The sequence below is a fragment of the Papilio xuthus genome, unplaced genomic scaffold (assembly GCF_000836235.2).
Source record: "Papilio xuthus unplaced genomic scaffold, Pxut_1.1 DF826115.1, whole genome shotgun sequence".
In the NCBI taxonomy this organism is placed as follows: Eukaryota; Metazoa; Arthropoda; class Insecta; order Lepidoptera; family Papilionidae; genus Papilio; species Papilio xuthus.
Window position 1 is genome coordinate 5,989,988 of NW_013532534.1, and position 19,468 is coordinate 6,009,455.

The following is a 19,468-nucleotide window of genomic DNA, read 5'->3' on the forward strand; positions in this document are numbered from 1 at the left end:
TCCTATAACATTCCTTATTAAAATCTTTTCCGTAACGCATTATTAAATACTTTCAAGACAAATATCGTAAAAGTCCCTGAACCTATTATTAAACTACAGAAAACCCGTATTTACCGGGACATAGCCTAATGGTTAAGGGTACGGATTTCCGATGTTTCGGTCGAGAGTTCGAATCCCACAATTCGACTATTGTCGTAAACCATATTTTAGCATAAGCCTAGAGCTTAGGAATGGTACAAGAAATATTAGTAAATTAAGGAAATATCTGCTAATATTTTTTCTATATATAAAAAAAAAATCTAGACTGGCGACTCTGTAAAAGCATATTATATTTAATCATTTATTCAACAACTCATACAACTCTTTTACTGTGTGTGATCAACTATTCTTTCTGCTGCTGTATTTTATTTCGGAACCAGAAGATTTTTACAATATAATTTCCTTCAAATTATATCACATTATTTTTTTATGGTTTCGATTTCTCTCTTGAAAAATGATATAAAGAGAAGGAACGTACTGTATTATTCATTCGCACATAATAAACGTGATCAAGATGATACGACAACGTTATTTACGTGCATTACTCGCGTAATAAATGCAAATTACGCGCTCACAAAATTACGTCGCGTAAAAACTGGCGAAACAAATATTTTCTTACTCGCCGTTAACATTTGAAAGGCAAAGGAGTCGTTCCATATTTTTGCATACTTACATCACGACATAACTCCAGTTCATATAGAAAAGGAAATTTGTATGATAATATTCATTTTGCATTCACTCGGTTATTCTTCTTCGCGGCTTGTTGTGGATTGCGCTCGAGGGAAATTCGTTCTCGTGTCGCGTATTGATGCCGAAGATATAGCGCTAAAGGAAGAGACTAACTCGCACTACTCCTGACTAACACACTATTTACTAACATTTCATAATCACCGCCTAATTCATTGTAACCTTGTAACCTGCGGCCTGCCTTCATATTTACTTACCTTTGTAGGGACAGATTTACTTTTTTAGATGTGACTGGATTAAAAAGGTAGTGAAGACTAAAACGACGAATAATACCGACCTAATATAGCGCAATTTAGAGACAGGAAGATAATGATCTATGTTCATTTCAGGAAGTTTTTCTTAATACTTATTAAATGAAGCCATATCCAGTTTCTTTACATCCTTACGTTACGTGAAATATACGCGTCGCGTAATTGTCATTTCGACGGGGCCTGTATCAATATCAGTAAATAAGAGTGGCTTAACCGACGCGCGGAGAAATATGCCGAAGTGTTATATATGATGGCATCCACGACTCGATGCCTCCCTCCCGACATTATTGACGATTGCCGATATATTCCCCGCCTGGTCTCATCATTTATCAAACGTCATACAATCACAGTTAATAAAATATTTTTTGACTTTTAGTGGTAACATTGTAAAGTGAATAGAAACTTTACACTTGTAATAAGCCCGTGAAAATAATTGTAATATTGTTGTTGTTAACCTAATAAGAATATTATACTTAACTAAGCTAGTTTACTAAACAAACTGAAATAAAAAACAAAGAACATTGAAAAAAAGGGAAACATTGCAAACGTTGTCTTTGCTTTATAATGCAGTGTAAACGCACGGTAACTTTTAGTGAACTGTTTATTACTTACATATCATTTCGATTAAATAAACAAGCCTTTGAAATTCCTAATCTTATTAATATTATAAATGTGAATGTTTGTTTGAAGATATCTTCATAAGCTATATGGGTCTCGCTGAAATTTGTCATAAATATAAGTACGGAGGAGTAATGTAAGGGAACGGAGTCGCGGGCGAAAGCTAGTAGGACATAAGGAATAAAAGGTAAAATAAATGAATCGATTTTTAATTAAGACCATTTATTAATCTAACTAGAACATAAGCAATTCCTATGTTAAATTGTACTTGATGCTAGTAAAAAAAAATATTAAAAAATATAAAAATACAGATTAAACATGAAAATATTGTTGCCATCATAAAATATATTTTACCTTTACTTACGATATTAGTAGAATTATATTAAATGCATATTAATACATGATTTTAAAGAAAATTATTCAACATCAAAATAAAAGTCATTAGTCAAAATAAATGGCTCAAAAAAATATCACAAAATTAAGTAATGACATCAATTACGTATAAAAAAATGGATTTTAAAATCCAAATTAAATAGGAATAAAAATTATACCAAATAATTGACAAAAGTAATATATAATAGAAAATGCTTTGGTATCATTAGAAACTACGTAATAAAAATGTTTACATTATAATTGGCTTAAGAGATTCTATAAGACTAATATGGCAGGTTTAATTGCATAGAAATTATCAATTTTACAATAATATTTTATATCAAAGAGACTCATTTTATAACATATATTAACCCTTAATACGATGGTGTCCAGTGTGAAGAACAAGTAATTAAAAAAATGAATACTAAAAAAAAAAAAAATTTTGCAACAAAAAATTTCGTCGACTTAAAGGTTAAAAACAAAAAAATCTTATAAATTTAAAACTCTTTCTTTTTTAAATCGGCAAAAAAAATTGAGTTATTCTTAACTTAGGTTTGAAGTTTAGTTTTGAGAAAACTAAAAAAAAATCTTTACATTCGAGTTAATATTAGTTTACCTTTTTCTTGAACACATTTCATAAGTTGTAAATTTTAGATGCCATTTAGGAGATTTTTTATTCTAAATGTATTTTCAACGTATCAATACGATATAAAACTGACAATATGTTTAAAATAGAAATAAAATTTAAATTGATAACATGTTTTACAACTAAAAATTATTATAATTACTGGCAAAAGTAAATACATAACTTAAGGACCAATTTTTCAAACATTTAAATATTTGTAAAAGAATTACAATAGTCAGGAATAATTTACAAAAAAAAATTAATTTCGACAATTATAAAATTGCATTTTAATTTTAAAAAAAATTATAACAAAAGAAAATTGAAAAAAAAATCTGAAAATTACAAAATTGGTCCATAAATTATATATCCGTCAATCAAATAAACGAAACTCAATTTGCCTCGTTAAGGCATCATTCAGTTTATGAATAAACTCGATCCACTTTATTAAGGCATCACGGAGTTTACATGAAAAAAACATTTAGAACTCATCATGCCTCGCTAAGGCCTCACCAAAGTCAGTGGCCTGGCTGCCAACAAACAGGTCATATTTATCCAGGACCTCTGCCTTGGTGAGCTTCTCATCAGCGTCACCGTCTGCCTCGAACACGAGGTGCCTCGCCTCCGCCTCCGCGTGGTCGAACTCCGGCGGCGCAATCCAGTCCTTCACCTCCGTCTCATCCATGAAACCATCTTTGTTTGTGTCCCTATCAACATGGATTAATTAAAAACTATCAATTTCAAAAACAAATAAAAATGTTCAAATCAAATTGAGTTTGTAATTACCATTATATTAATAACTAGTAACCTCTATCTGCTCGAAATAAAAAAAAAACTTAATATTAGGCTATGTGTTCTTCGAGACTATGTTCTACATCTATGCCAAATTTCATCAATACTAGTTAAGTCATCTCGGAGACACCTTCTAACAAACATCCATCCATACAAACATTCACATTTATAATATTAGTAAGATTTTACTCAACATAAAAACATGACATTAAATGTATGAATCTAATCAGAATAACTTATCCTACCTATATCCAGTGAACTGTTCACGTTCCTGCTTCACCCAATCGGGTTCCTCTTCTTCATCAACATCTTCCGGCTTGTACATGTCTCCGATGTACTCCTCCAATGACACCTTACCATCCTGAAGTCAATATGTCAAAAGTTTAATATATTATTTTAAAATAGAACTAGCCCTCGCCCGCGACTCCGTCCGTGCAGGTTAAAAAAAAAACCTAATCAGTAGCCTATGTGTTCTTTCACACTATGTTCTACTTCTATGTCAAACATCAAGATCCATTCCGACAAACATACCTTCAACAAACATCCATCCATCCATACATCCTGACATTCACATTTATAATATTAGTAAGATTATAAATAACTTACATTATCCTTGTCAATATCTTCCATAGTCTCCAATACAACAACATCACGCATTCCCGAATGATCTTCGGGATGCAGGAAGTACCCAAACTCAGTCCTGTTCAGAGCATCATCTTGGTCTCCATCTGTAACATAATCATTGCAAGTAATACTGTGTCAAAACACCACAGAAATAACCTAGAAGAAAGAATTAAGTGGCAAGAAAGTGGAAAGAAGAAAGTGGCAAACGAGCAAGGCCACCTGAATTCGCCGAAACAGCTGCCCTTAGTCATAACCAATTGCAAAGGCATTGCTTTTCTTCATACGATGGAGAGTCGCTCAGAAAGAGGACATTTTCCCCTTTCTATATATCCCTTACTCCGTCAAATTCACTTAATTTTCCCATCCTTTACTTATAAGCAATAGGTGAGAAGGGTAAAAGGACTAAAACAAGGTCTCCGACACTCATCAGATGTGTCTTCTGCGTGGTCGGGATATTACAGGAGTTTTCCGCAAGTTCTGTGACAGTGGAATTGTATGTGAATGTAAGTAAAATAATTTACCAGCATAATGCCATCTCCTGCGATCTCTCTTCAACAGGTTAGAGTAAGTAAAACCTTCACTGTTGGGTGTCTTCAGCTCTCTTTCATCCATTTCATCCATAAATCCATATACATTTTTTCTATATTCCTGTAATTATGACAATAATTATTAATTTATGTTTAAGATCTGAGCCATAAGAATATGTTTTATTTTTAATGTTTTTTTTTTTTTTATTTATATCATAAGGTGCGGGCAAACGAGCGAGCGGCCACCTGAAATCGCTGAAATAGCGAAGTGACCGTTGCCCATAGACATACACAATTGCATATGCGTTGCCTACCTTTAATCGACGGAGGAGAGGATGCACAAAAAAAAATGTTACAATTTTAAAATGATTCAATAATAAAATAAACAGTTTCCATACCTCCCAAGGAAGAATATCATTGTTTTCGGGATTATGTTGTTTCCAGTGTCTCTCCACATCTTCTTCGATGTACCGTTTTTGTGTATATCTAATCCAATCTTTCAGTTCCACAAGTGTCACAAATCCATCATTGTCTGAATCAATCTTGTCAACGATTATTCTAGAATCACAATGTTACATGAACGGAACATGTTTAAAATTGTGATAAGTAGGTCGGTGACCTTATAGCATTGCAGCTAGAGTAATATGAGTAATATCCAACATAATCTTAATATTTTTAGTTTACAATAAATATAAATTTTATATTATTATAAAATTAATAATCCAGATTTTATGGTGTTAGACCAGATTTTCTATGTTTTTAACTACGGAATTGTTTGAGAAATATTTTAATGCAACTAAAGTTACACTCAACAATTTTAATGAAAACTAAATTCATAACTTATTTCATCGTATTAAAGCTGGTTGCAGTATATGCTAGGTTACTAAACCATCATAATCCAAGCAAAATAATGCTTAATAAAAAAAATTATGCTTGAACTAGCAATTATTAGTTATAAATTAGCAATTGAGATCATGTTTCAGCTTTAAAATACAGTAATTTTACATCCACACACTTATTAGTTTCCACTATTAAAAACACTAGTATGCAAACATTGTTATCTCTCTTATTCTATTGGTGTAAACAGAGATAGCAATATGTTTAACCATGTATTCAAAGGAATTTCATGGTAAGAATGTGCAATGTCTACATTAAAATAGTTTGCTAGTTTATCTAACCCACATATTGTGTAGAAATATGGGATGTACAGATTAGTCTTAGAATCTATATCTTATCAAGATTATATGGTGAATAAAGAGTTAAGTAACTGCCTGACTGATTTTTTTTTGTAATAGGAAAATAATAAGGGTACAAATAAGCCTCACTATTCATTTATTTGATATGACAATAGTAAATGCTGCTGTTAAAATTAAATACCCAATTTTCTATTTAGGTCAAATAAATGCTTAGTTAAATTGACACTTAACCGACTTATTTAAAATAGAACGATGTATTTATAAAATTAAACCTTACCCAAGTCTCCGCTTGCTTTCTTCAGGCGGCAGCTGATCGAAAGTTTTCGCCTGGTCTTCTCCCAAAAACGCATCGTGATCGAACTGCTTATTGTGGTGTTCATTCCTAAAATGTTCCTGGTCCGAAAGATGATCCATGAGACGCTTGGTTTCCTCGGGACTAGGAACACCAGCAAATACGGTTGATATAGCCAAAACCACAAATAATGTTATCTTCATTTTTCCTGTAAAGTTCAAATTAGTATTACATATATTCAGCATAATAAATTAATTAAAAGATACAAAGTGTGCCTAAGCATACCGCAGTTTCCTAATTGTTAAATTAGTTCTGGAATCTAGAAATTAGTTCAATCACCGGCTATAAAACATTGACCGCCACGTCAATTTTCAACACGTAAACTTCCTGTCTCGAACACAGATTGAATAGATTGTTCCCTACTCTCAAACGGGGATCTCGAACAATCGACTTTATCTCGATTCGAATTCCACAAAGTGGGATACCGGAAGTCATTCAATATTCACTCGCGCCAAGCCGGGGCAAAGATTATGAAACGACTGAAACTGAACTAAATCCCTAAATTGTGAAGTTCATAAGAGTTTTTTATACGTTGTTTTGACTCAATTAAAAAAAAAACCAGTTACTTCTAATAAAAAACCTATTTTTTTTGCAAAACTTCCTCGTTATTACTTTTACCGCCACCTAAACGTTAACTAAATTATTCTTTTCTAACTTCTAATATTGATTAACATGCGGAAGGACGAAGATACAATTTTTTTTTGTAAAATAACCGATTGTTCGTTCTTTCCCCAGTTTTCTGATATAGCAACCCCGCCTAATTTAATCTGTACTTTTCACTTCACGAGAAATAAGAACTGTCATAAAATTGATTGATTGTCAAGAACATGATTGACTTTTCGTTTCTGTTTCTCAGGTTAATTTAATTTCATCTGAAATAATAATTATGTTTTCAGACACAACAGTGATAACATAAATAATATTTTTGGCTCGCTGCATTGTGTGTTCCATACAAGAAGTCGCTAAAAACAGATTGCAAATGTCAATATGTCAGGATCTCGGCCTTAATTTCCAACAGAGAATGGTAAGAGTATACACGTCTAAATTATTGGTAAAATATAAATGCTTACTATTTTCAAATATTTTTTATGAATCACAGTATTACATGAAAATAAATGTGTGCTAACATTTCATCATTTGTTTATATTTACGATGAGAAAAGTGTCGGCGTTATGTATGACATAAGTAATTCCTCATTTCAGGGCGCAAATATATCACAGTTAGAAAGAGATATCGGGTCAGAGCAGTTTCCACCTAACGAACATTATTTTGGTTTAGTTAATGTAAGTAATTTTTGAAGTATTCCTACATTTATTTACATTAGGAAAGTGCTATTGAGTGCCTGATCCATGTTACAGTTAAAGGATTTTAATGATACATTATATTTATGATCTAAAACTTTATAAGGATTGAATAGTATTCTAATACAATCTGATTGGAATATAAATTGGCACTTAGTAGAATCATTATAACATCAATCTTTAATCTTCATATTATCAAAATATGCATAGTGTAATAATTTTGATGCAGAATATATGACTGAAATTATATAAAAACTAAACTAAACTCTATTAAAGTACTATGCTTCATGTTTAGTGAATTCAATCAAGAAAAGTTTTCCCATATTGAGTTTACATTATGGCTGAGGTAATTAGTCAATACTGAAAAAAATAATTGTATGTGGCCATAACTGTTAAGAATACCTTTTTTAATATAAGTTTTTAGAAATGTATGCAGTTTTAATTTTTTTATTGTTTCTTATCTATATGATGTACTGAGATAAGTCTATCATTGTCTATCATATGATAAAACTATCTTGAAAAAATCTTACTAATATTATAAAAGTGAATGTTTCGTTGGATGTATGTTTGAAGGTATCTCCAGAATGGCTGAATGGATCCCTTACCCAACTAATTAAGTTTTTTTTTATTCTTCATGGATAGAGTTGCGGCCAGAACTAGTTGTCTTATAAGAAATAAAGAGATGAAGAGTTATAATTTTAAATAAGATCATTAGACTTACTGTTCAATGCATTAAAGCATCAAAACTAAAAAAAATATCAATAAACCACTTAATTGACTTAAATAAAAGAATCAAGTTAACATCCTTAATTATAAGGTTATGTAAAATATAATTCCAAACATTTAAGGTCAATCAGATTGTCATTTATATAGTGATACACAATCAAAGGTTATGTAAAACATTAATCTGGTTATTTGAGTGCCTATAAGTGCTTCAATTGTTAATTGAACATGTAGTCTACTTAACAATAATAACTTCCGAGTTAAATAAGATTAACTAGTATATAACAAATTTCTAAACAATGCCTTTTACTTTTTTATGTAATGAAAATCCTACTTTGTTAACATATTTAGTTTTTCTGTATCAAATTGTAGTTATGCTTAAGAAAAAAAAACAAATCAAAGTAATTGTAATACTAGAAGCTAATATTATTATGTTTTTTTTCAGTTTGGCAACACTTGCTATAGTAATTCAGTGTTGCAAGCATTATACTTCTGTCGGCCTTTTAGAGAGAAAGTACTTGAATATAAAGCAAAAAATAAGAGAACAAAGGAAACACTTTTAACATGTCTAGCGGATTTATTTTATAGCATTGCTACGCAAAAGAAAAAAGTAGGTTCTATAGCGCCCAAGAAGTTTATAGCTAGGTTAAGGAAAGAGAAAGGTAAGTATCACTTATTTATCTCAGAATCATGTAGAAGTATTGCTAAAGGGAGTGATCAGATTTACTTGGTTCAAGTTAAACAATCTCTAGATGTTTAATATAAAACTTTGTTTTCTTTTCATTGCAGAAGAGTTTGATAATTATATGCAACAGGATGCCCATGAATTTCTAAATTTTTTAATCAATCACATAAATGAAATTATTTTAGGTAAGTATATCAATAATTTTACCACTACAACTCTAATATTCATAGTAACTTAGTAAAATTAAAAAATCGTTTTTCTTTTAGCGGAACGCAACCAGAGTACATTAAAAGTGCATAAGCCTACAGGCGAGGTAACATGCAACGGGTCCGTGCCACAGAGCACTGAGCCAACCTGGGTGCACGAGATCTTTCAGGGCACCCTCACCAGTGAGACCAGGTGTCTCAACTGTGAGACTGTCAGCAGTAAAGACGAGCACTTCTTCGATTTACAGGTGAAGCAACATTAAGAAACTAAAATACGTTTCTTGACTAAAACATTGTCTTTAGTTTTTAGGATTGAAAACTATTATTAAAGAAATTTGTTGCATAGCATATGACACAACACATCTTTGGTATTCAATTAAGTTTCATGTTCTCCAAATCAATTGTATACAACATTGTATTCTAAAATAGAGTATCTATTAAGGCTTTTTCACTAACATCATCATCATCAGCTCACTATACTTCCCACTGAGGGGCTCGGAGCCTACCCTAAGTTAAGGGTGATTGGGCCATAGTCAACCACACTAGCCAAGTGCGGGTTGGTTGACTTCACACATATCTTTGAATTACTTCTCAGATATGTGCAGGTTGCACGCGATGTTTTCCTTCACCGTAAGAACGTCGGAAAAATGTACATATGTAAATCGGATATCGAAAAACACATTGGTACTTGACAGGATTCGAACCCAGGACTTGCATATTGCAAGTCAAGTGCCTGACCACTGAACCACCCACGCTCTTCTTTCACTTTTCACTAACAACAGGTCACTAATTCCAGGTGGACGTTGGTCAGAACACAAGCATTACTCATTGTCTGAAGTGCTTTAGTGACACGGAGACATTGTGTAACGACAACAAGTTTAAATGTGACAACTGTAGCAGCTATCAAGAGGCGCAGAAGCGAATGAGGGTCAAGAAACTGCCTCTCATACTAGCGCTTCATCTCAAACGGTTCAAGTACATGGAACAATACAATAGGCATATCAAGGTGTCCCATAGAGTTGTGTTCCCCTTGGAATTGAGGCTTTTTAATACTGTGAGTACGGATAATATTACTTGTGCTAATTTATCACTTTCTTAATATTTGAAGCAAAAACTTTGTACCACTTTTTAAGGAAATGTGCAAACTGATGAAAATTTCATTGAGTTAAAATTAATATGGATAAAAAGTACATGAATTTATTTTTAATCTATATTTTTTTATTATGGAAGAAATTATATAAAGAAATATATTATGATATTAACTCTTGTGTGATTGAACTGTTATGTATGTATGATAGTCAGATGACGCGGTGAACCCAGACCGGTTGTACGACTTGGTGGCGGTGGTGGTGCACTGCGGCTCCGGTCCCAACCGCGGACACTACATCAGCATTGTCAAGAGCCACGGCTTCTGGCTGCTCTTCGACGATGACATGGTCGATGTAAGTATACTTAATTCATGTTATGGCTAAAATATGGAGCTGAAATATTTTTGGTGCATCTACAATTTTTTTGTTTTAATGTAATGTGACTTTAGTTGCTGGCACTGAATGGGTTAGAGTTAATCATGTGTTAGTACCTAATATAAGTAAGAATAACATTTGTTTTTTACAGAAAATCGATGCATCTGCTATAGAAGACTTCTACGGCCTAACTTCTGATTTACAGAAATCGTCCGAAACCGGATATATACTCTTTTATCAGTCCAGAGACGCTAGTTGTTAAGTTTCACTAGTTATAGTAATTTATATATAGTATATTTAAGTTAGTGGTCAATGGATAGTTGAACTGATATGCCTTGTTTGTTAACGTTGATACGGCACAAGTTACTGAGATTGTTCTAATATTCCAAACATTGATTATTCATTTTTAGTAATACATTTTGTAAATATTTGATCGTTCGAAAATTAAAAATTGTGATTTTCTCGAATGTTCTGTTTTATTTTACCAACTAAAAATATTATTTCCACCAACACATCCATTGTACTCTTTTTCTTTTAATATTTACTCTAATAACTTTTTATTTATTTAATAACTATTTAAGGTGATTTCAACAATTTTATTGGTTCAAGGGTCATCCTTTCTCTGCACAGTGCCTTCCCCCCCTTCGTCTGTGTACATACTACATCGCAGTGTCTCATGTGATGGTCTGAGTTATCAAGACATTTAAAAACCCCAATACATCTAACAATATTTGAAAATAAAAGGACAATGATACTTAAAAATAGTTTATTCCACTTTAAGCTACAAACTCGTATGGAATAGGAGCCAGTAAGATTGGTTTCTCTGCACCGCTGACAATGTGTGCTGCTTTAGGTGGCTCAGGCTGTCTCTTCAGCTTGACAATTTTACCGGCAGACTTGGCTTCCTTCAAGAGCCTCTCGTTTTCCTTCACACGCTTTAAGAAGTCTTCTCTGCACTTGGAGTGCTTTACGTGCTCAACACGGATGTTGATCCTCTTGGGTAGAATGCGGCCACGTACTCGCTTGTTAACAATAACACCGAGAGCGTGGGCTGTTACGTTGTAAACACGACCAGTCTTGCCGTGGTAGACTTTGTGTGGCATACCCTTTTGAACTGCGCCATTGCCCTGAAAATAAAATGAATATCAGTTTCTCTATAAAGCATTTATTACATATTCCTAAAAATACAAGACAAAAGAATTGTAGAGGTCTTTAATCACATTAAACTTCTCATGCTTATTGGCAAAGCAGTTAACTGGTAATTTACAAAGTCTTTAAAATGTAAACAGAAAATAACAATTTCAAACACTTCTAAGTAAAGTTTTAGAGTCGAAATGCAACACAATAATCGGTGCTTTTTTTTAAAGTCAATTTACGGCAACCTACAAATTCAATCAATCATACATACCCTTATGTCAACGATGTCTCCGACTTTGTAAACTTTCATATAAGTTGAAAGCGGGATGGTTCCATGTGTTCGGAACTTGCGGGCGAACAAGTCCCTTGTGCCGCGGCGGTAACCCTTGGAATTCGTCATCTTGACGCCTGAAATCAAAGTTTTATGTTACTCGTACACACAATGCACGTGGCCTCACGATATTAAACATTGGTAAACGGTAATGTTGTGTTAAAGTACTATTTTTCAACAAATTGTTTGGCACATAACAATAAAAGTTTTAAAATATACAGTTTTAATTATTTATAATAATTATAAAATGATTATTCGTAATATTCACCTTAACTTTACAAGGCTTGGCTATAGAGAAAGAAAATAGGTTAGTTTGTCTTTGATCGTCAGAACGAAAACTTGCCATGTGCAACTTTTATATGCTCTTTGATGTGTAAACACTTTAGTCTTAATTTAAAATTTTTTAATAAAAGATCAAATTATTCCTACAAAAATATAATTAAATAAAATAAGCTTCTTAGAAGACTATGTTTGTAATAATTAAACAGTTACCTTTAGGTATTTTTTTAAATGTCTTGAAAAACACGTTCAGTAACATTTAACATCTCTGCGTGGGGGATAAATTATAATTACCGAACAAAAACGGTAACGTCAAAAGAACACTTCTATGTTAGGTTTTTCTTTTACTTATTGTTACTTTTTACTATGAACTAAATGGTAAATAACAATTATTTTGGTTAATACAGAACTATGAACTCATCGGCAGAGAATATTATTATCAACTCATGTCAATATATGCCGGTTTACCTGATACAAAATCCCAACTTTAATCAGGTACTTGAAGTGTGTTTATTTTAGTCTTTTTATTTATTTATTATCATGATTCAAAAGTTACTTTCATCACCTTTAGGTTAAATCATTTATTATACCGCAAAACAATGAAAGCTCACAAAATCCAGCCAGTAACAACTTGAAAAGTTTTTATGAAAATAGCGGCAAAATAGCAAATAACCTCGATGAAAATGTGGAGCACAAGCCCAAGATATTAAGAAAAGTAGACAACAGCATATTCGGGAACAATTTAAAACTGGCTAGTTTTCTCGCACCTAAGAATGATAAAAGTAAAGAGCATATTAAACCAGTGACTAATGTTGTGTTAAAACCCGCTGTTGCCTCGCCTAATACAACAAAAAATGTTTTTACTACCGTTTCTAAATTGGACACCCATAGAAAGATTGTAAAGTTAAAAAATATCCCAAACAGTGCTACAACCTCATTTCAAACAAAGAAGTTGCCAAAGATTAAACCAAAAGAAAAGTAAGTTGAAGTGGAATTATTATATTCCTACCAAAATGTTAATATTTTTGGGGAAAAATATATGTATGTTTTAAGCAATTTTAACATAATACCATTATCTTTTTCAGCACTCAAAATGTAAACAAACATACATCCGTGCAGTTAATAAAACTTGGAGATTCATACCACAGGTATTTAACAATTACATATTAAATAAATATTCACAATATAATCATCACTTATTTAAAATAAGTAAATGCAATTTCTTAACATTTAAGAATAAAATATAAGATACTGTTAACTGTTTTAGTTCTTCTATCATCAAAAGATTTCCTGGTCATGAGAGTAGAAAAAAAAACAAATTATATACTCAGCTCATATATTAAATCATGTTTACAACCACAATTCACCATTCATCTTACTAATATTATAATTGCGAATGTTTACATGGATGATTGGATGTTTGTTTGAAGGTATCTCCAGAACCTCTGAAAGGATCTCGATGAAATTTGGTGTACATATAGAACATAGCCTGGAAGAACACATAGGCTACTAATTATATTTTTTTAAATCCTCATGGATGCTAGTTTGTCTTTAATAGTGCTTATATTTTTTACATGCTTCCTATATTTTTCAGTCTAAATGAGTTAAATGATGATCAAAAGAAGATAGTGAACCATGCTCTGAAGATATTCAGCAAACCTGAGAACACACCAAAGGAACCAGCTTATGATCCAGTGACTAATACAAGATATATATACAAGTATGTTAAAATAATATACTATTACAAAACAAAACATTCTATAATTGAGGGTAGTTGTAAATATTCAAGAGTTGTATGTTGATATTATTTAAAAAGTATATATGATCCGATATATTTAAAAAAAACTGATTGGATATATGTTTTCATCATCATCAGCTCACTATACTTCCCCACCGAGGGGCTCGGATATATGTTTTACCTCCTTCAAATTTTTAAACATTCAAAGAAGAGAATTTGTTTTTTTTTTAATAACATGTTATTTTAATTCCAGAGTGTTATCACCAAAAGACTTGACATTAGTTGGTAAGAAAAATATGTTATTTACACAGAAGAAAAATGATACAAAAAAGGAAATCATTAAAAAGGAAATTGAAGAAGATGTATTAAAAAAGAAGATAGAAAAGAAAGATTTAAAACCTATTGCTCAGGAAGTCTGTGATGAACCATCTGCTATTCAACCAGTCATTTTAGAGGTAAAATCTATGTTTTTGATATTTATTGCATATTATCTGTCGCCCACCACACCATCCCAGCTCGACTAAGTTCTATGCTAGGTCAAATTTCAGCAAGATCTATAGAGCCATTCTGGAGATACCTTCAAACAAACATCCATCTATCCAAATATTCAGATTTATAATATTAGAAATTATAGGTTAACAAATTTAATGTTGGTGCATTTATTACAGGCAAAAGTGACAAGGAGTGGTAGGAAGGTAAAACTACCAAAGCATCATTCCCCAGAGGAAGAGACCCCTCACAAGCCAAGGAAGAAAAATGGAACTATTGTCTCTTGTTTCCAATGTTCCTCGGTAAGTGCTGTTTTATTTGTTTTTTATCATATTTTAGTGTTCCATTATATTTAGCAAAAGATCTCAATACATCAACCTTATGAAGTGACTTGAGAGCAGTACTTAGTTTTTTTTATTCACACTTGTATAATGTAAAGTTACTATGATTACCTTAAAACTATGATGAAAATAACATAGACATACTATGAGTTATAAATGTCTAATTTTTTTCAGGAATTCAGTAGCTTGTATCGTCTTCAGAGGCACTATGAGAATCATCCAACTCATATACCAGCAAAAGTCCACTCTAATCTGTTCCATTGTCTACTGGCAATCATCAAAAGTGGCTCAGAAGAAGATCGCGCCAACATCTTTATACAACAGCTTGAGCAGTTGATTGCAAAGTTCAAATCACTTCTGCCTTGCTTGTTGAAGAAAGTTGATGGGAATGAGGGCAAATTGTGCAATATAAATGATGATATTGGCAGGTAAATAAAAAAAAATATTATGTACCTAGTTACATTATCGGTTAAGAAGATTAAGCAACATTTTTAAAAATAAAACCTTTTAATATCTCAATTTTAGTTCTAGGAAAAAAATATAATTTTGTGTAATTTTTGAATGTTTTTTTTTAATACATTAACACATTTTAAATATTTCTAGACTATTTGGTATGAATCCTGGAAAGTACAATCTAAATATGGATGCATTGAGTTGTGTAAAAGACAAAGAGGGTCATTGTAGACACAATCCTGCAAAGAGCAATCAGTCCAACTCGGATTTAGGCAATCCATCACAAGTTTGGACTAAGAATAAGGAAGAACAATCTAATTGTGATAGCAAAGTTGATGATTGTGCACGAATAAACTCAGTTGTGAAATGGCCTACCGTCTCTAAAAGAAATTGGAAACAAAAATCGCAAAATACAAATGCAAAAAAAATAAAAATCGAATCAGAATCAAACACTGCTATTGAATTAAAAATGGATGATCTTATAACTTTGACTGAAAATGACACAAATTTACAACCAAATAATGTACCTCATTTACAAAACAATTTAAATAATGAACCTATAGTTAATAAAAATCTTAAAAATTTAAATGAACCAGCAAAAAAACCCTCCCATGTTCAATTTCACAGCGCACATTTTGATATTCGATCATCACCAATTAAACAGTCATCAACTGTATTTTGCAAATTCCAAATTGATCCGGAAAAAATTCCAAAATATGAAGTGCAAGTAATAAAACCTCGTGGTATAGAAACTAAATTTAATGAAGTACAATCAAGTGAATCGTTAAATACAAATATTAGTACAATATTTAGTGATTGTATAGATATACCAACGAAAACAGTTAGTGATAATAATTTAGATTTTGTGAACAAAGACTGGACTATAGATGTAACAAATGAACAAAGTGAAAATGAAATTAAATCAAATACATTAATTGAACCAGCTCTATTGCATATAATAGATGAAAATTTAAGTAATAAAAATCATGTAAATGAAGAAAATCAAAATGATTGGGAAAATAATCATGAAAATCAAAACCAATCAGTATTAAATTTTTTGGAGTCTTTAGACAGCGAATGTCTATCGTATCCTACGACTGAAATAAGGAACAATGTAGTTGATTTCCAACTGGACCTTTATTAATTTAATAATTAGAATTAAGTAAATATTTGTATTGCAATTGGAGATATTTTTTATTTTTTAATTATATAAATTGTATTTAATTAGATAAATAAACTTGAACAATGAATTGAATCATGCTTATTTTTAGTAAAAAAAAACCTGGTGGTAATTTCCTATGACATATCCACTAATGAAACCTATTTAAAATCTTGATTTTTTTGGCTAAAAAATAGTATTGTACAAGGGACTTATGAACTAATTTTAAATTAAAGTTGACACAATTTAAAATATGATTTATTTACAATGGAACTCAATATGTATACAAAAATTTAACACATTCAATGCCACTATTCGTTTTACATACTTACAGGGCAAGTCAGTTGTACTAAATGTGTTAAGCTTGCAACACTGGCCTTTCGTTCTTCCCTTCAAGGTTTTGATTAGTAAGTGCATATCCTGTGCCACCTCTCTGTAATGGTATAATGTCTTTCTCTTTCAATTTGTCACCAGTAAGTGGGTGTAACCAGTCTTTCTTTATTATCTTCTCTACACACTCCATTGTAACAACATGTCCCGTAGTCCTATAAAAAAGTCAAAATTAATTTTAAATTATTAGATAAAAAGTGTATATATAGGAATATAAAAAATATTTTAACCTGATAATAGCACAAGGAACAGCATTACTAAGTATGTCATGTGTTATGGGACACATGTATCTGTTCTCTTTTGCAATCAATGATTTTTTATCATCAGGGTCTTTTACCAATGTCCAATTCACCTCTATCAAATCCTTCATTTTAAGTGGTTTTCCACTAATAGGGCAATACACTGTGGGGTCAGGTTTCTCTATTTTTGATCGTTTTGCATCGGGTAATTGTGAAGGTATCCAGAAACTGGGCAGCTGCTTATGCTTGCCATTTGCCAGATTTGACACTGAACTTGATGTAGATGGTTGACTATTTGAGCTGGAATGCGAAATATTTCTCTCTCTGCTCATAAATTTAATTAAATTAGCTTCTTTTTCAGCATCCGCCAGTTCCTTTTTCTCAGCTTCCTCTTTTTTTAGTTGCTTCTCGTACTGTTTAAATTTTCTTGTGTATTCTGTTTTCTTCGCAATTATGTATTCTAGGATAGCTTCTTTGTCAAATAAATAACCATCTTTTGTAACAACGGGGTTTCTGCAAGGCTGCAGAGTCAAGCTGCAACAATCGAAGCTCTTTACTGAGTCCTTGCCAACTCTTTCGCTTTGTGTGCCATATCCCGAGGCGGCCGCATCTTTCTTTTTTTCATGGTAGGTGTATACAGCTCCTGCTGTACAGTTTCTGGCATGTCGAGTCATTATCAAAATATAATGATTGTAACAATTTTAACATTGATCTTGGACAACTTGTGATTATTTATTAAACTAGCAAAATATATTTATTTACGACTCTCTCCAAACCAACCCAAACTCCAATGACAGCTGTCAAGTGTCAGGAAAAAGGAAGGTTGAAAACAACGTTTCATTTCAAGTACCAACTTAAGTAATTATAAAAGTTACAAGCACAATACGATGACAAACGGATCATTTTAATATTTATCTATGCTTTCCTCCTCTAAACGTCAACTGTCAAAGAATTATCAAAAATATTTGTTTTCATAACTTATAACCTCTAAAAATATTGGCAATAAATACATATTGGTTTAAAATGAATTTATCTATAAGGCCAAATTTCATCAGATGCAATCTATTGGCATCGCTTCGTAAATATGCTACGACCTCTCCAGAAATTGAACAAAACGAGCAAGTTTTCATAGACGACACAGACGATGTCCAAGCAAGAGAAGCTGAGATTGAGAAGAAACGGAACAAGTCGAAGCTATCGCCGGCACATTATAATCTTGTAAATGGAAGAAGGCCATTTGAAACACCGAAATCTACAGCTCACCTTACCGTTAAGTATAATCGTAAAATGTACGGCACGTATGGTGTTTCAAGTGGTGTCAATCCTAGTAAGTATATTGTTCATAATATACAGTAAGATTAACATTCAAATATTATTGATTAAAAAAAAGCAATACTTTCCCATTTTATCTTACCAGGATTCATCAATATCGGTCTTTAACCACATCTGTAAAAGTCTTTTATTTTCCATCTCGATCACCACAGCCATATCCAATACAATTTTGTAATTTAATTATCATTACATCTTCAGGTATATGCTGGCCTACAAAGGCTGAAATTCAAGAAAAACAGGAATATGAGGCTGTTGCATATCCTTACACAATAAGAGAAATGATTGATGCTGCAGCAGCTAAGAGGAAAGAAGAACAAGCTCGAATTGCAGAGAGGGATAGAGAAGTTGCTGCCAAATTTGAAAAGCTGGATCAATGGAAGAAGGAGCTGAATGCCAAGATTGCTAAAAAAACTGCTGAAGTACAAGCTGCTAAGGTGACTTATCTGTTAACTTATTATTTGCAAAAAGATACCTTTCTATAAATTATTTAGGGTATAAAGTTAACATATTCTACTTTGTTTTCATATGCAAAATATAGTACACTAAGCCTAAAGAAGTAAACTTCAGTAGGGTTAACAGTAATTAGTACAAGTCACAGAAAACTTTATAAAAAAATCCTAAGTAACTAAGTATCAAGGCAAATTACATTAAAAATGTACATCTTATTTTTCAGCTGAAAAAGGAGCGCCTTGTTGAAGAAGTTCGGAGACACTTTGGCTTCACTCTAGACCCAAGAGATGAGAGGTTCCAAGAGATGTTAGCCAAGCGGGAGAAAGAACAGAAGAAGAAGGAGAAGCAAGCAAGAATGGAAGCTAAAGAGAAATTAATGCTTGCTAAATTGCAACAGAAAAATGTGGCACTAAATGAGAAATCATAATTACAGTGGAAATAGTTATTAATTGTAGTGTATATGTTATAATAAAAATAGTTTACATAAAATAACAGTTCAGTGGTTTTGTTTTATCAAACATCATTTTCATTCAAAGAGTGACAACATTGTACTTTGTGTTAGTGTCAAATTATGACTCTCTGTAGCTCACTTTGTTAAAAGCACTCACAGCC

General features: G+C 32.0%; 6 protein-coding genes across 7 annotated transcripts; 3 read left to right on the top strand and 3 right to left on the bottom strand.

Annotated features, from left to right (window-relative positions):
• Positions 1 to 2,930: 2,930 nt before the first annotated feature.
• Positions 2,931 to 6,611, bottom strand: scf (Calumenin B scf). 2 transcript variants are annotated; one of them, XM_013319501.1, is made up of 7 exons: positions 6,366 to 6,611; positions 6,066 to 6,288; positions 4,991 to 5,150; positions 4,587 to 4,713; positions 4,048 to 4,169; positions 3,687 to 3,802; positions 3,131 to 3,356 (listed from the first exon to the last, which is right to left on the bottom strand). In XM_013319501.1, exons 2-7 carry the CDS (start codon positions 6,281 to 6,283, stop codon positions 3,131 to 3,133), a joined length of 969 nt encoding a protein of 322 aa, XP_013174955.1. In that variant the 5' UTR covers positions 6,284 to 6,288; positions 6,366 to 6,611. The 2 variants fall into 2 exon arrangements, with proteins under 2 accessions (XP_013174956.1, XP_013174955.1); XM_013319502.1 differs by lacking the exon at positions 6,366 to 6,611 and having other exon boundaries at positions 2,931 to 3,356; positions 6,066 to 6,283.
• Positions 6,612 to 6,932: 321 nt separating this feature from the next.
• Usp12-46 (Ubiquitin-specific protease 12/46) lies at positions 6,933 to 10,970 on the top strand. The gene is made up of 8 exons (XM_013319514.1): positions 6,933 to 7,164; positions 7,343 to 7,423; positions 8,610 to 8,826; positions 8,954 to 9,034; positions 9,116 to 9,303; positions 9,852 to 10,109; positions 10,354 to 10,497; positions 10,670 to 10,970. Exons 1-8 carry the CDS (start codon positions 7,120 to 7,122, stop codon positions 10,778 to 10,780), a joined length of 1,125 nt encoding a protein of 374 aa, XP_013174968.1. The 5' UTR covers positions 6,933 to 7,119; the 3' UTR covers positions 10,781 to 10,970.
• Positions 10,971 to 11,270: 300 nt separating this feature from the next.
• RpL21 (ribosomal protein L21) lies at positions 11,271 to 12,282 on the bottom strand. The gene is given in 3 exon segments (NM_001311835.1): positions 11,271 to 11,645; positions 11,927 to 12,063; positions 12,255 to 12,282. Coding segments are annotated over 2 exon segments (480 nt in total). The 5' UTR covers positions 12,056 to 12,063; positions 12,255 to 12,282; the 3' UTR covers positions 11,271 to 11,294.
• Positions 12,283 to 12,551: 269 nt separating this feature from the next.
• LOC106123270 (uncharacterized) lies at positions 12,552 to 16,479 on the top strand. The gene is made up of 9 exons (XM_013319505.1): positions 12,552 to 12,595; positions 12,673 to 12,760; positions 12,837 to 13,243; positions 13,351 to 13,413; positions 13,860 to 13,985; positions 14,257 to 14,458; positions 14,672 to 14,794; positions 15,008 to 15,261; positions 15,437 to 16,479. The coding sequence occupies exons 2-9, from the start codon at positions 12,677 to 12,679 to the stop codon at positions 16,428 to 16,430; spliced, it is 2,253 nt and encodes a 750-aa protein (XP_013174959.1). The 5' UTR covers positions 12,552 to 12,595; positions 12,673 to 12,676; the 3' UTR covers positions 16,431 to 16,479.
• Positions 16,480 to 16,722: 243 nt separating this feature from the next.
• On the bottom strand, positions 16,723 to 17,825 carry LOC106123254 (nitric oxide synthase-interacting protein homolog). The gene is given in 2 exon segments (NM_001312832.1): positions 16,723 to 16,990; positions 17,066 to 17,825. Coding segments are annotated over 2 exon segments (870 nt in total). The 5' UTR covers positions 17,749 to 17,825; the 3' UTR covers positions 16,723 to 16,803.
• Positions 17,826 to 17,990: 165 nt separating this feature from the next.
• CRIF (growth arrest and DNA damage-inducible proteins-interacting protein CRIF) lies at positions 17,991 to 19,350 on the top strand. Its single transcript, XM_013319488.1, has 3 exons — positions 17,991 to 18,401; positions 18,605 to 18,840; positions 19,080 to 19,350. The coding sequence occupies exons 1-3, from the start codon at positions 18,098 to 18,100 to the stop codon at positions 19,281 to 19,283; spliced, it is 744 nt and encodes a 247-aa protein (XP_013174942.1). The 5' UTR covers positions 17,991 to 18,097; the 3' UTR covers positions 19,284 to 19,350.
• The last annotated feature ends 118 nt before the right edge of the window (positions 19,351 to 19,468 follow it).

Coding starts and splice junctions, on each gene's coding strand:
- scf (XM_013319502.1), bottom strand. CDS start 6,283: ATGAAGATAACATTATTTGTGGTTTTGGCTATATCAACCGTATTTGCT. Junction 4,714..4,990: donor ATGATATTCTTCCTTGGGAG/GTATGGAAACTG, acceptor TCATAATTACAG/GAATATAGAAAAAATGTATA. Junction 3,357..3,686: donor GAACAGTTCACTGGATATAG/GTAGGATAAGTT, acceptor CCATGTTGATAG/GGACACAAACAAAGATGGTT.
- Usp12-46 (XM_013319514.1), top strand. CDS start 7,120: ATGTCAATATGTCAGGATCTCGGCCTTAATTTCCAACAGAGAATG. Junction 9,304..9,851: donor AGCACTTCTTCGATTTACAG/GTGAAGCAACAT, acceptor CACTAATTCCAG/GTGGACGTTGGTCAGAACAC. Junction 10,498..10,669: donor TCGACGATGACATGGTCGAT/GTAAGTATACTT, acceptor TGTTTTTTACAG/AAAATCGATGCATCTGCTAT.
- LOC106123270 (XM_013319505.1), top strand. CDS start 12,677: ATGAACTCATCGGCAGAGAATATTATTATCAACTCATGTCAATATATG. Junction 13,414..13,859: donor CTTGGAGATTCATACCACAG/GTATTTAACAAT, acceptor TATATTTTTCAG/TCTAAATGAGTTAAATGATG. Junction 14,795..15,007: donor CTTGTTTCCAATGTTCCTCG/GTAAGTGCTGTT, acceptor AATTTTTTTCAG/GAATTCAGTAGCTTGTATCG.
- CRIF (XM_013319488.1), top strand. CDS start 18,098: ATGAATTTATCTATAAGGCCAAATTTCATCAGATGCAATCTATTGGCA. Junction 18,402..18,604: donor TTCAAGTGGTGTCAATCCTA/GTAAGTATATTG, acceptor TTACATCTTCAG/GTATATGCTGGCCTACAAAG. Junction 18,841..19,079: donor CTGAAGTACAAGCTGCTAAG/GTGACTTATCTG, acceptor CTTATTTTTCAG/CTGAAAAAGGAGCGCCTTGT.